The sequence below is a fragment of the Babylonia areolata genome, chromosome 5 (assembly GCF_041734735.1).
Source record: "Babylonia areolata isolate BAREFJ2019XMU chromosome 5, ASM4173473v1, whole genome shotgun sequence".
Lineage (NCBI taxonomy): Eukaryota > Metazoa > Mollusca > Gastropoda > Neogastropoda > Buccinidae > Babylonia > Babylonia areolata.
The window spans coordinates 16,120,731-16,136,572 of record NC_134880.1 but is presented as its reverse complement, the minus strand read 5'-3'; the positions used below and the strand labels follow the sequence as shown (position 1 = coordinate 16,136,572).

General features: G+C 40.0%; 1 protein-coding gene across 1 annotated transcript in view; it reads right to left on the bottom strand.

The window, feature by feature from the left end:
• Positions 1-910: 910 nt before the first annotated feature.
• Positions 911-15,842, bottom strand: part of LOC143282393 (DNA mismatch repair protein Msh3-like) — a 31,460-nt gene continuing 16,528 nt past the window's right edge. Inside the window, exons 13-21 of the mRNA XM_076588015.1 lie at positions 13,246-13,310; positions 12,494-12,610; positions 10,378-10,485; positions 8,732-8,846; positions 6,791-6,948; positions 5,919-6,105; positions 5,511-5,619; positions 3,567-3,792; positions 911-1,883 (exon numbers count right to left, since the gene is read on the bottom strand). Of these exons, the coding sequence (XP_076444130.1) occupies positions 1,790-1,883; positions 3,567-3,792; positions 5,511-5,619; positions 5,919-6,105; positions 6,791-6,948; positions 8,732-8,846; positions 10,378-10,485; positions 12,494-12,610; positions 13,246-13,310 (1,179 nt within the window). The 3' untranslated portion in view covers positions 911-1,789. The remainder of the gene's footprint in view (positions 1,884-3,566; positions 3,793-5,510; positions 5,620-5,918; positions 6,106-6,790; positions 6,949-8,731; positions 8,847-10,377; positions 10,486-12,493; positions 12,611-13,245; positions 13,311-15,842) is intronic.

Below are 15,842 nucleotides of genomic sequence, written 5' to 3'. Positions count from 1 at the left end.
CAAAAAAAGTCTGGAAGCCAACAGACAAAAAACCCCTAAAGAGCCCCTTGCTCTTTGCATTTGAAACTTCCTTCATTGAGGTTTGAAACAATATATATTGGTCTGGAAGTCAACAGACAAAAAACCCCTAAAGGGCCCCTTGCTCTTTGGATTTGAAACTCTTCCTTCATTGAGGTTTGGAACAAGATATATTAGTCTGCAAGTGAACAGACAGAAAACCTCTAAAGTGCCCCTTGCTCTTTGCATTTGAAACTCTTCCTTCATTGAGGTTAGAAACAAGATATAGTCTGCACTTAGGGAGAAAGAAAACCCGTAAGGGCCCCTTACTCTCTGCATTTAAAACTTCTTTCACTGAGGTTTGAAACAGATATATATTAGTCTACACTTGGAGAGAAAGAAAACCTCTGAAGGCCCCCTTACTCTCTGCATGCTGAATCATTTCCTCCAGTGAGCCTGGAAACAAAGAGCCGATAAACTACCTTTCATCATTACACGCGTGTCAGCTCTTACACACTGACAGATGCAATGAGTTACGTATCATAACCCTAAAAGGAGGAGTTTGTATTATACTCCATGTTTGGTGTTACATATACTTACCATGTCAAACTGATACAAACTAGGCCTATCGGTTTGCTCTGCTTGGCCAAATTTCGCGCAGCTAACAGTGAAAAGACGAGCCGCCTTGCCCCGGTCCACTCTCAGCCAATCAAACGTCTCTAAAAGCTACTGCTACATTTAATTCCATACTGGTTGACCAAATAATCTTTCAGAAGATAGGAAGTCCAAGTTTAAGCTTTATAATAGTATTCACAGACAAATTTTTTTTTTTATGTAACATCAATCAATGCTTACCCATTCATTTAACCAATGTCAAGCAAACAGAAACACATGCAAACCAGTGTGATGAAAATGCATGATTTTATTGATCATATCACTGTACAAGCTGCAGACAATGGAGAGAGGATGGGAAAGCAGTAACAACACACAAATTAAAACAACAGTTTGTTAATGCTATCTGTACACATCAGTCCATAACCAACTGCATTTTTCTGGATTAAAAAAAAAAGTCTATTCAATTATTAAAGGGTTCATTTTCTATCATCTCTTTTCTTTTAATCTTTTAAGTTAGTATTTTTTACTGTAACCTACCACAACCATCCATCTTACATGAAGAATTTCTCCTGCTGGCAAATGTTTCATTGAAAACATGCGTGCACACATACACACACATATACCAAAAAAAAAAAAAACCCAAAAAACTGCACACACATATTCCAAAAAAACAATTCCACAAGTAAATCTCATTTAGTCATGATGTAGCTGAATTCTCAGTACACACTGCATAATTCTTTTTCAAATCTAAAAAAAAAACCCCAACAAACATGGCATGCACCAGATCATTTGAGTGAATGTGAGGGTGTCTGCATTAGCACCCAACACACTAGTAAACAGCAGCAAGATGAGTATATGTATATGAGGGAACAATAAAAAGCTTATCTGCAACAAAGCTATTTTCAAAACAACTGTACACCCCTCTCTCATGCACACAAGTTTTAATTATCATTTCACTCCTATTGGAGTATGGAAGATTACTGCAAAATAATCTTTTCATGCCCAGAACAAACATTTCCAAATACACAACACACACACACTCATAAAAAGCATGCACATACTTGCATATTTATGGAAACCAAAGGGAATAATTCTCCTGTCATGATCTTCAAATCCTCGCAAAGCACAACACACTCCGATTAAACTTGAACACAGCAACCCCCCCAGTCAGTCTCATTCACAATGAACCACTGTCTGTCAGGGCCATGACGGCATCCTTCACCTTCCCTTCAGAAGCCTGGTAGGCTGCAGTGAACGCTTGGCGAGCCGCTCTGCACAGAAGATAATGATAATGTCATTTGTTTAGCAATTTCAAATTATTTCATTGTCTGCTTCAAACAATCAAAATAGAAGATTTTCTTAAGATGCATTCAATTGCTCATCAAGAAATAAGCCAAACAATAGATGGAAATAAATGAATCCCCCACACACCTTTCCTTGATTTCTATACACACATCAATCATCACGTAAAAGGAAAACATTCAGAAAAGAAAAATATAACATTTCTATTCCCTCCTTTCAAACAAAATCTCAGGTTCCTACAGATCTGACCCCCACAAAAAGATTCCATGTTTGTCCTGACCTTTTACATACCACACGGAAAACGTTTCACACTGATCACATACCCAAACTGAATTTCAAATATTTGTCTGGAAAAAAAAATCCATGTTTTGCATGCCAGACTGAAAATGTTTCACACTGAACACAACACCAAACTGAATTGTTTATATTTGTCCAAAACACCACTGATGAAAGAGATTAGCGATATCCTGATATACACATGTTCAATTTTCACAACTTTTTAGTTTTACAATTTATTTATTTATTTCTTAAATGCTTTAAGCTCTTTGTGGAATGGCACTGGTCATGGGTTTTTTCAAAATTCCAAGACTTTTTCTGTACCCTTTAAGGGAAAAACATTATTTTTCCAAGAATTCTTCAGTCCTGGTTAAGGTTCCCTCATTATTCCAAAAATTTTCTAGACTGGCATCACTCTGTACTTCAAATAATAATCTACAGAAGTAGTGCATACAATATTTGATTAGTGATTTTTTGTTGTTGTTTTTTTGTCCTAATCCCGCTTCCCCCATCCCGCCTCTCACACACACCCTTCCAATATTATGTTTTTTCTTTCTCCAGTCACTGACACTCACCCTCTCCATTTTAGATTTTGTACTCTATCTTTTCCACATTCTGTTCTCTGTCTGTCTGTCTGTTTCTCTCTTCCTTTTTTAGTCCCCGTGAGGTCTCCGCACTCAGCTCTTTCAAGTCTGCCCTAAAACCCACCTCTTCACAAGATAGCCTCCTTCCCCTACCTCTTCCTTGTCTTCAGTTTCTTCAGTTGTAGAGTAATGCATGTGTGTGAATGACAGGTGTAAAAGCATTTAGATTTGTCTCTGCACAAGATTCAGTGCTATATAAATACTATCATTACTTATTATCATTACTCATTCCACTGCAGGTACAAGTCAACTCCTACCATGTCTACTTCCCCTGTGGGACAGGTATCTTCATACCAATACACTATTCTGATTTCAAATATTTTTACTTGGTACAGTTGGTGTTCTAACTAAACTGTTTAGATTCCAGGAAACATAAAAAACAAAGCTTTGTTTGACTGATCAAATCAACAGTTCTCCATCAATTTTTACCACTTTAGTGAACCAGACTTTTTTTTCACATTGGTTTCATGTAGTGCTCGTCTGGGGGAGTTGTAGCTGTGGGGTAGAATGATTTAACTCTTTGAAGAATTACTTGGGTGCTGTATAGAATTGTTTACCAGATTGCTCTTTGCACTCATATTACATTAAACCACACACACACACACTACACACACACCAAACACACAAAAATCTATCCTCTACATACACACACACGTACACACACACACACAACACGCACACACACACAAACACACACACACACACACACACACACACAGAGCACCAACAAACCTGCGTTTAGCAACATCGTCCTCCAGCTCATGCGACTTGACGGCAGCCAGTCGCAGAATGTCCGGAGGTATGTGCGCGAGTCGCGCCACGTTCAGCCCGTAGCTCTTGCCTGCAGCGCCCTCTGTCAGCTGATACAGGAACGTCAGGTGTTCGTCCGAACTCTCCGCTCCCTCCTCTTCTTTCTCCTCTTCCTTCCTCTCTTCGCTGCTGCTCCCCTCCTCAGCACCTGGACAGGTGTGTTGTCGTTGTACATATCCAATGAATGAATCACTTTCTTACTGATCAGACTGAGAGTGTGGTATGTTAGGATTTGTAGTGTCCCTGGGTAAGGAGGCGTGCATGGGGTTGGGGGTTTGGGGGGCAGGGGGAGGGTGTGTGTATGTTTGTGTGTGTGTGTGTGTGTGTGTGTCAAAAAGTCAAAATTTTTATTTCAAGATGGTAATTAAATAAGCAATGACTGCTTTATTTTCTTCTTCTTTTTTTTTTAATTTTTTTTTTACATCAAGCCATATAAAAAAAAAAGAAAAAAAGAAAAGAAAAAGAAAAAAAGACAAAAGAAAAAGTGGGGAGGTACATAGAAAAACACACACAAACAAAGTACTGGAAATATAGTTACATGCATACAAGAATCGTGGGTAAAATGAAATACATGTGTGTGTGTGTGTGTTTTGTGTGTGAATAAGGAAGGTGGGTGTGTGTGTGTGTGTGTGTGTGTGTGTGTGTGTGTGTGTGTGTGAATAAGGAAGGTGTGTGTGTGTGTGTGTGTGTGTGTGTGTGTGTGTGTGTGAATAAGGAAGGTGTGTGTGTGTGTGTGTGTGTGTGTGTGTAAGCAATATCTTTCAAAAAAAAAGTCATTTCATGATGTCAAAAAGCAAGGCAAGCCTAAAAATTGCTCATCGTTAATATTTTTGATTTACACCTGCTAGCACTGGGCATATGAATACAAAATGCAGTACATCTTCTCCAGAAAACATTCAGTTTAACATAGGACAAGAAAGCACTGAGTGTGAGAGCCAATATCAGCTTTATTTGTCATATTTGTTTGTTTGTTTTCTTTAGCTTTGTTTCATTTTTGTTGTGTTTCATTAGTTGACAACCAAATTCATATCAAACTGATTCATTTATTTATCTATTTATCATTATTCATTATTATTATAAATGATCAATTATTCATTATCATTATTTTCATTAACGTCAATTATTATTATTATCATTATTAGCAAGTCCTTCAAAACAGAACATAATCATTATTATCATCATTACCATTAAGTCCTTCAAAACAGAACATTATCATTATTATCATCATTACCGTTAAGTCCTTCAAAACAGAACATTATCATTATTATCATCATTACAGTTAAGTCCTTCAAAACAGAACATTATCATTATTATCATCATTACCATTAAGTCCTTCAAAACAACATTATCATTATTATCATCATTGTCATTAAGTCCTTCAAAACAGAACATTATCATTATTATCATCATTACCGTTAAGTCCTTTAAAACAGAACATTATCATTATTATCATTACCGTTAAGTCCTTTAAAACAGAACATTATCATTATTATCATCATTACCATTAAGTCCTTCAAAACAACATTATCATTATTATCATCATTGTCATTAAGTCCTTCAAAACAGAACATTATCATTATTATCATCATTACCGTTAAGTCCTTTAAAACAGAACATAATAATTATTATCATCATTACCGTTAAGTCCTTTAAAACAGAACATTATCATTATTATCATCATTACCGTTAAGTCCTTTAAAACAGAACATTATCATTATTATCATCATTACCATTAAGTCCTTCAAAACAGAACATTATCATTATTATCATCATTACCGTTAAGTCCTTCAAAACAGAACATTATCATTATTATCATCATTACCGTTAAGTCCTTCAAAACAGAACAAAACAAAACAAAATGCTCACCGTCATACAGAAGGAAAGACATGTGGTAGTTTCCGACAGCCTCAGGATACATCTGCTGGAATTCGGCCAGCATGGGATAGTGCGTGACAAACAGCGTGAGACACTGCACCTGTGTAACCAGAGAAAGACAGAAACAAACAGGGGATTCTTTAGATCTTCTGTAGACAGAACACCCCACCAGCTACACTCACAGAATGCTTTGTGCTTCCATGCTGAACAAAACATAGAGCAACACGTACTGTACCAGGGTTTCATCCAAAAATTAACGCAAAATTAGCGAGAATGAGTGCGATTGTGAGAAAACGTGGACTAGAAGCATCTCACCCCCCCAAAAAAAACATGTACACTTTCTTCTCCTAACACAAAATGAAAAAGAAAAAACCAAAAAAGATCAATATCCACACCCACCTCTGTCACAAAGTACTCCAGCGTAGCATAAGCGATGGCCACACCATCGTGCGTGCTGGTGCCTCGGCCCAGCTCATCAATGATGACCAGCGAGCGTTCTGTGGCTGCCGCCATTATCTCCCCTGCTTCCTGCAGCTCCACCATGAAGGTGCTGCGTCCTCGGAAAATCTCGTCCTCCGCGCCCATTCTGCACACGTCATCCACAGTCCGCCATCAGACAGTGAGCACGCACAGAACGAGCAAGAACCCCTTGTGAAATGAAGATCAGGGTATTGGCCAGAAAAGTTAAACTTCCAAAACTAGGCAAAAGAAGTTCCTGTTTGAAGTAAAAATAATAAAACAACTGCCATTCATCGGTGTGTCAGTATGTCTGGTGAAATGTGCTTTGTTTTGTAAATAAGAAATAAAAATGTAACAGAAACCTGTGAGAACATTTTGGCTTCTTCATACTTTTTTTGTTGCCCTTCCCAAAAGAGCATTTTCTTATTTATTAGAATGTGAGGTAAAAAAAACATCTTTTCCAAATGTTCTGCCAAATTTAGAGTCAACGGACTAAGTATTTCCAGAGAAAATGAACTTTGTTAAATTTTACCTTCGACACACACACATGCATACAGATAATTACATGTTACGCACAGACAAATTTGGTGTCAACTGACAAAGTAGTTGCAGAGAAAATGTCAATGTTAAAGTTTACCACAGACACACGGACACACACACAAAGACAACCGAACACCAGGTTAAAACAGACTCACTTTGTTTACACAAGTGAGTTAACAACCTGAAAACCAGTTCTACAACAAACCAACCACAGACAGAAGACACAGACAACATCACCACCAAACAGACGGAAAACGCAGACAACATCACACCTGGTGTATATGGCGTCCAGCACACCCAGACGAGCCGAGGCTGCCGGCACGAAGGACCCCATCTGAGCCATGATGGCGATCAGCGCCACCTGCCGGATGTAGGAGCTCTTGCCTCCCATGTTGGGGCCCGTCACGATCATCACACGCTGTCCCCCTGCCTGCACACCGTCCACTTTGTTACATTTGTATTTGTATTTCTTTTTACCACATCAGATTTCTCTGTGTGAAATTCGGGCTGCTCTCCCCAGGGAGAGCGCGTCCGTCGCTACACTACAGCGCCACCCATTTTTTTGTTATTTTTTCCTGCGTGTAGTTTTATTTGTTTTTCCTATCGAAGTGGATTTTTCTACAGAATTTTGCCAGGAATAACCCTTTTGTTGCCGTGGGTTCTTTTACGTGCGCTAAATGCATGCTGCACCTCGGTTTATCGTCTCATCCGAATGACTAGCGTCCAGACCACCACTCAGGGTCTAGTGGAGGGGGAGAAAATATCGGCGGCTGAACCGTGATTCGAACCAGCACACACAGATTCTCTCGCTTCCAAGGCGGACGCGTTACCTCTAGGCCATCACTCCACATTGTGGGTTCTTCTTCTCTTTCTTTGTTCGTAGGCTGCAACTCCCATGTTCACTTGTATAAACATTTTTAATGTGTCCATTAAACCCCCCACCCTCCACAAATGCTACTTAATTATTTCAGACATTTAGATGATTGCATTCTTTCAATCTCAAACAGAAATGAAAATTTAAAAAAATCCAACACCAAAATAAATCTGCAGCTTAAGTGTATAATGAACTTCTTTTTCTTCCTTTGTGGGCTGCAACTCACACATTCACTCGTATGTACACGAGTGGGCATTTACGTGTATGACCGTTTTTACTCCGCCATGTAGGCAGCCATGTAGGCATGCTGGGTACGTTCTTGTTTCCATAACCCACTGAACGCTGACATGGATTACAGGATCTATAATGTGCATATTTATCTTTTGCTTGCGTATACATACGAAGGGGGTTCAGGCACTAGCAGGTCTGCACATATGCTGACCTGGGAGATCGGAAAAATCTCCACCCTTTACCCATCAGGCGCCATTACTGAGATTTGAACCCGGGACCCTTAGACTAAAGTCCAACGCTTTAACCACTCTACTACTGCGCCCGTTGTATGATGATCAAAGTATGCTTTTATTTTCTTTGAAAGTATGTGAATTTTTTCTGCCAGTCCACTTTAAAATCATCATCATATCTTTTCTTTTTACCTGTTTACACCATGGTCTTGTTCTGGTGTTGCTTTATCTGCCTGCACCAGGAGAGACACTTTGCTTCATAAAGTGCATCAATTCGGTTTCTTTATCATATCACTACAGGCCCAAACACTGCCAAATAACAGAAAGCACACACACACACACATACACAGCACCAAACTTACATGAAAATCAACATGTGTTTGAAATCGTTCAGAGTTTAAATTAGAAGCCCCATTGGCTCTTTGTTGCAATTCTACTGGTTGACTAGTTATTTCATTTCATTTCATTTATATTCCTTTTCATGCTAATTGAGGAGAGAGGAACAGGGAAAGTAGTGATGATTTAAGGCATGGGTGAGGTGGGGGAGACGATGGATTTTCATCGAAAATTACAAATGTGGATAGACGATAAGCAAAAGAACGAACAGTTTCAGTTTCAGTTTCAGTAGCTCAAGGAGGCGTCACTGCGTTCGGACAAATCCATATACGCTACACCACATCTGCCAAGCAGATGCCTGACCAGCAGCTTAAGTGTATAATGAACTTCTTCTTTTTCTTCCTTTGTGGGCTGCAACTCCCACGTTCACTCGTATGTACACGAGTGGGCTTTTACGTGTGTGACCGTTTTTACTCTGCCATGTAGGCAGCCACGTAGGCATGCTGGGTACGAACAAACAGCGCCAAACAACATGTCGTCACCTGGAGATGAGTGCTGTTGGGGACAAACTGCTCCCCTTCCCCCTTCAGAGCGTCAATGACTGGGTGCCGGCCATCCTCAATCTCTATGGCAACCGTGTCGTCCGTCATTTGTGGTCTGCAGACAAACATGAATCGGTCACAAAATTCACGATTCATTAACCTTTGACCCATACTGGGGCATGCATGGTTTCAGAAGCCAGCGTAATCAAGAATGCAACTTGGTGTATCATAACGCTTGCATCAGTTTAGGTAAAGTGAGGGTTAACTTTCCATCTTCTGCATGAAAGTATCCTACACAACATTGCAAGTCTTAATGAGTTTACGAAGTCCAAGGAGAAAATGTTTACTTGCAGAAAATAATCCTCAAAATGAAAATACAGACTTTGGACATACATAGCAATCAGGTAACAGTCTTTTATATATATCAGAAAAAATTGGGCATTCCATAATAATAGCATCACCACACTCATCGTTTCTTTAAAATAACAAGTCACAAAAGTGATAACAGGGAAATATGCTACACACAAAGCACATAATAAATCATTCACACACATTTATCTCACTTTCCATGACAATACAAGAATGCAACCAAAGATACAAACACAGACAAATACACACACACAGACACACACTCAAAAGCACACAGCTTTCTGTGAGCGTTCTCTCTTCACTGGTCTGTTACAATTTGCAGGATAAAATATTCCCAGTAGCATCATGAACAACTACTTTTTTGGGGGGGTGCTGAATATTTCCATGCAAACCAGAAGCAGTGCAAACTTTTAAATGTCACTGATATTTAAGAATATAGCATTCAGTACTTCACTTGATCTGCTTGGGAACTGTTGTTTACCAAATTATAACTACTCTTGTAACCAGACACTATGTTAACAGATTTAAAAATCAAATTTTGCATTTCTCATAACTACTCTTGTAACCAATCATTATGTTAACAAGTTTAAAAGCAAAATTTTGCATTTCAAGAAGTGTATGGTAGTTCAAAACAGACATCCACAACTTCTACCATGTCATATCAATTATCACCTGTCTCCTCCACATGAATGTCACAGGGCTCCTGATGCCATATCAGAAAAAAATCTCTGAAAATCTGGTACTGGAGGTTGGAGTGAGAACATGTCTTCCCCCCCCCCCCCCCCCAACCAGCAAACCAAGCCTTCTTTGTTTTTGCTTTTTGTGTGTGGCATATTAGAAAATATGCATGTAGCCATAAAATCAGAATTGCTCTCAAATAATAGGAGCAGTTGGCATCCCTGCAAAAGGCTGAACAAAGTCAGATTCAAACATTCATGAAAATTCAATCCTTTCTTTTTGGGGGTGTGGAGGATACAATAACAATACACACACATTATGAGTAGAGACGTCAAAGTGGAAGTCAGTCAATGAATAAATTTGGAAGTAACGTTTTGCCCAATCATCATCATACCTTTGCCTTCCTCTATACTAATTCCGGTTGACTGGGATTTTTCTCATTTTCTCCACAATCAATAAAAGAAAAAAAAAACGAAAAAAAAACTTGTTATGGTTTGATATGAAATACTGTGACTCTCTTGCCAAGATCACAAAGAGTATGGAGGAAGGCATAGGTATGATGCCGACTGGACAGAAAAGCACAGGGGAGACATAATCACCTGCAGTAGCCGTCTTGCTGCGCGACCTTGGCCAGGGACAGGAGCACGTCCAGAGAGGCCAGGAGTTGCACGGCTTTACGGTAACGCAGGAAGCCTTCAGAGAACTCCCTGTGGGCAGTACACCTCATGTCAACATCTTCACCAACGCCCTGACGTCAACATCTTCATGTCAACATCTTCACCAACGCCCTGATGTCAACATCTTCATGTCAACATCTTCACCAACACCCTGACGTCAACATCTTCACGTCAACATCTTCACCAACATCCTGACGTCAACATCTTTACCAACACACTCACGTCAACATCTTCATCAACACCCTGACACCAACATCTTCACCAACGGTAACGCAGGAAGCCTTCAGAGAACTCCCTGTGGGCAGTACACCTCATGTCAACATCTTCACCAACACCCTGATGTCAACATCTTTATGTCAACATCTTCACCAACACCCTGATGTCAACATCTTTATGTCAACATCTTCACCAACACCCTGATGTCAACATCTTCACCACAACATCTTCACCAACACCCTGACGTCAACATCTTCACGTCAACATCTTCACCAACATCCTGACGTCAACATCTTTACCAACACACTCACGTCAACATCTTCATCAACACCCTGACACCAACATCTTCACCAACGGTAACGCAGGAAGCCTTCAGAGAACTCCCTGTGGGCAGTACACCTCATGTCAACATCTTCACCAACGCCCTGACGTCAACATCTTCATGTCAACATCTTCACCAACGCCCTGACGTCAACATCTTCATGTCAACATCTTTACCAACACCCTGATGTCAACATCTTCACGTCAACATCTTCACCAACACCCCAACGTCAACATCTTCACGTCAACATCTTCACCAACACCCTGACGTCAACATCTTCACCAACATCCTGACGTCAACATCTTTACCAACACACTCACGTCAACATCTTCATCAACACCCTGACACCAACATCTTCACCAACGGTAACGCAGGAAGCCTTCAGAGAACTCCCTGTGGGCAGTACACCTCATGTCAACATCTTCACCAACGCCCTGACGTCAACATCTTTATGTCAACATCTTCACCAACACCCTGATGTCAACATCTTTATGTCAACATCTTCACCAACACCCTGATGTCAACATCTTCACCAACACCCTGATGTCAACATCTTTATGTCAACATCTTCACCAACACCCTGATGTCAACATCTTCACCAACACCCTGATGTCAACATCTTCACCAACAACATCTTCACCAACACCCTGATGTCAACATCTTCACTAACACCCTGATGTCAACATCTTCACCAACACCCTGATGTCAACATCTTCACCAACACCCTGACACCAACACCCTGACATCAACATCTTCACCAACACCCGGACCTCAGCATCTCCACCGACACACCTCACGTCAACATCTTCATCATCATAACATGATGACAACACACCCAGATGTCAACATCTTCACCAACATCTACACCACCATCACATGATGAAACTGAAGTTCTGTCTGATATGTGAAGGCCCTGCATGCTCAGAATAAGCAATCTGAACATGTAATATTCCATTTGCATGTAAAAAAATCAACATAAGAGCAACTTCAAGGACAAAATCTTCAGGAAAACACACCCTGAAGAAGTTTGATTTTTCATGTTTCCAACAACAGCACATTTAACTATTAAAAAAAACCCAACAGATTTTAATCATTTACACTCTATCCTCTTCCTCTTATGCAGCAACATAACTGTTTGTATTTCAAATCATATCATTTTCAGAGTTAAATGAATGAAAGTGGTACATAGTGCAATAGCATCTTATACTGAATTCATTCACACACACACACACAAAGAAAAAAAAAGTGGAAGAAAGAAACAAGAGAAGGGGGGAAGAAGAAAAAAAAGAAGTGACACAGTGGAAGAGTCAGGTAAAACCGATGTATGACTGATGGACTCACAGTCTTAGAAAGACAGACAGCCAGCCAGAGAGACAGATGTTACAGGCAGAAAGATAAATAATAATAATAATAATAATAATGGTATTTATATAGCGCTGAATCTTGTGCACAGACAAATCAAATATAGAGACAGACAGAAAGCGACGGAGAAATCCTCACTTCAGGAACTGCTCCCAGGCGTCAGACACGGTGGCCACCAGCTGCTCTCTCAACTGACTCAGTCTGCGGTATTTCTCCGCCACAAAGGGGGGGTGGAATCGGCTCACTGCCTTTGTGCTGTCACACACACACACAGGTGCTTCCGTTACTGTACTGTTTTGTGTTGTATCATGTTGTGTTTTATTGTGATGTGTTGTGTTGTGTTGTGTTGCATTGTGTGTTCTGTTGTATTTTGCTGTATTGTACTGTATTGTAGTTTGTATTGTCTTGTATTGTAATGCATTGTATTGCATTGTGTTGTGTTGTACTGCATTGTATTGTGCTGCACTGCATTGCACTGGATTGTATTGAACTGTATTATACTGTATTATACTATATTGTATTGCATGTTGTGTTCCCTTGCATTGCGCTGTATTGCACTGTTGTACTGCATTGTATTGTATCATACTATACTGTATTGCATGTTGTGTTGCATTGCACTGTATTGTATTGTACTGTACTGCATTGTATTGTATTATACTATACTGTACTGCATGTTGTGTTGTGTTGCATTGCACTGTATTGTACTGTACTGCATTGTACTGTATTATACTGAACTGTATTGCATGTTGTGTTTCGTTACATTGTACTGCACTGTATTGCATTGGAATACTTCTTGAATGCACTGCCCCAATGGCCTTGAAAGGTTACGTGACTTTTAACCTTTACTTAACCAAATTCCAGTACACACAAACACGACCATGTCTACATACCTACTGATCTGGGTCCACTGTTTGGGCACTGTGTTGAGCTGAGTGTTCTTCACTTCCACAAGGTACTGAAAGCAATCGAGATACAAAATAGGACAATACAATGCATCAATCGCATGGGAAACATACAATTAGCTTCAAGATGAAATGGTTACCGTACTTAACTTTGGCTGGAAACTACAGATAAAAGATTATTTCTTTAACAGTAAAAGAAAACCCAAACCCAAATCGAAAAGTCAAGATGTTAACATTCCTGATGTTTTGTATGTGTTTTTAAGTTTACAATATTGGATGTTTTTCCTCTCACATAAGATTTATTTATCTTTTTGCATTAGTTTACTTCAGAATGACACATCTTATATCATTATACAGTTTTCAGTTTTGTTTGCATTTCCTGCTGTAATTTGTTACTTTCTGCCTAGTTTGTCTTTTTTTTTCTCACATGTATGTATTTACGTGAATTCATTACAAACATATGAAGTAAGTTAATTATTAAAAAAATAATAACAGTTAGGGTGAGAAAAAAACACACACCATTTATTCCCCCCCACCCCCCACACACACACATAATAAACAACCAGAAATTTGTTTCTTTACTAATGAATTCTCAGTGTAAATAAACCATAACAGCTTACTCTTATGTAAGTACAATTAACACAAGTATAGATTCAGGATATACATTTTTTTCTAATGTATGTCATTATGACACTTCAAAAAAGTATTCTAACAGACAATTCACTAATTGTATATAATAGGAAATTTTCTTCCTAAAATTACATTTAAATAACATACTTACCATGACCCACTAGTGCAGACTTTGGCAGGGGTCTGACATTCCTGTCCTGTGCAAACTACTACCCGCCTATGCGGAGAAAACAAAAGTAGCTATGGCCGATAACCTCCCGAAACAGGTTACCTCCCCTTTGCATCCCTGACTAGAGCCCTCTTTTTCCGGCAGCCATCTTGACTCCTGATCCTGTGCTCAGTGGACTCTTCATACGGCTAATTTTTTTTGTATTTCTGTCTGTCTATCAATTCTTTGACACTCATGTTTTGTATCTGACAAAGACTTGTATCAGGTCATAAACTTACTTAGCTCGCTTGGCCAGTCGAGCTAAAATTATGGTGCAATCTCAATCGTAAGGGCCCTCTACCTCAGGTTCTGAAATTCTGGCTACTCTCACCCGGGAGAATGTGCAGCTATTGTACAGAGCCTCCGCCATTTTTTTTTTTTCCACTTCTTTTTTCTGTTCGCAAGTGTTTGTTTTCCTATCAAAGGGGAGTTTTCTACAGAATTTTGCCACGGACAACCCTTTTGCTGCTGTTGGTTCTTTTATGTGTGCTAAGAGCGTACTGTACACGGGACCTTGGTTTATCACTGCATCTGACTGATTTAGTGTCCAGGTGCTAGTTACATTGCTTGGTTCTAACTTTTTGACAGTTACACGTGACTAAATGCCTACGTTGACCGAACTACACCATTGGTCAGTTCCATACTACACACAGTAGCGGATTATGACCATACTAGGCTTTTTTGTCCGAGCAATGCAACTGGCTACAGACCACTGTTTGGTCCAGTAGAGGGGGCAGTGAGAAAGCCTGGTCTGTATATGGGACTGGAACCTGTGGGGACTTGCTTCCTAGTTCGGGAGCATCACCACTGGGCCACCGCTCCACTAATACATTGTTATGCTCTATATATCTATCATTTCTTGCACAACGGAAGAAAAAAAACAGACAGTTAATTCATTAAACCCTGCACCCGAGCATTGTGAGGGCACCAAAATCTATTTCATTAAAACGGTTTCTGTGTTTCTACATCTGCCTAAACCACAAGCCAAGAGAACAACTAACTTCTACAATATTCCCCACCTTGTCCACATGTGTCAATTTTTTGGTGAAAATTGGTCAGTTTCAGTAACTTTTTGCATCTTTTCTCATCAACATTCTCTCTCGCCTTGACTACTGTAACTACCTATTGTCTGGTTTGTCTGCTTCATCCATTCAGTCCCTTCAGCACATACAAAACTCTGCTGCCCGACTTGTTCTCAGAAAGAAAAGATCTGAGCACATCACTCCTATTTTGCAACATCTCCATTGGCTCCCTATCTCACACAGAATAAAGCATAAGATCAGCACTCTATGTTATAAATGTATTTACAAATCTGCCCTTTATTATCTTTGTGGCTGCCTTCACCTCTACACTCCATCTCGCTCTCTACGATCGGCTTCGACGGGCGCAATAGCCGAGTGGTTAAAGCGTTGGACTGTCAATCTGAGGGTCCCAGGTTCGAATCACGGTGATGGCGCCTGGTGGGTAAAGGGTGGAGATTTTTACGATCTCCCAGGTCAACATATGTGCAGACCTGCTAGTGCCTGAACCCCCTTCGTGTGTATATGCAAGCAGAAGATCAAATACGCACGTTAAAGATCCTGTAATCCATGTCAGCGTTCGGTGGGTTCTGGAAACATGAACATATCCAGCATGCACACCCCCGAAAACGGAGTGTGGCTGCCTACGTGGCGGGGTAAAAACGGTCATACACGTAAAAGCCCACTTGTGTGCATACGAGTGAACGCAGAAGAAGAGGAAGAAGATC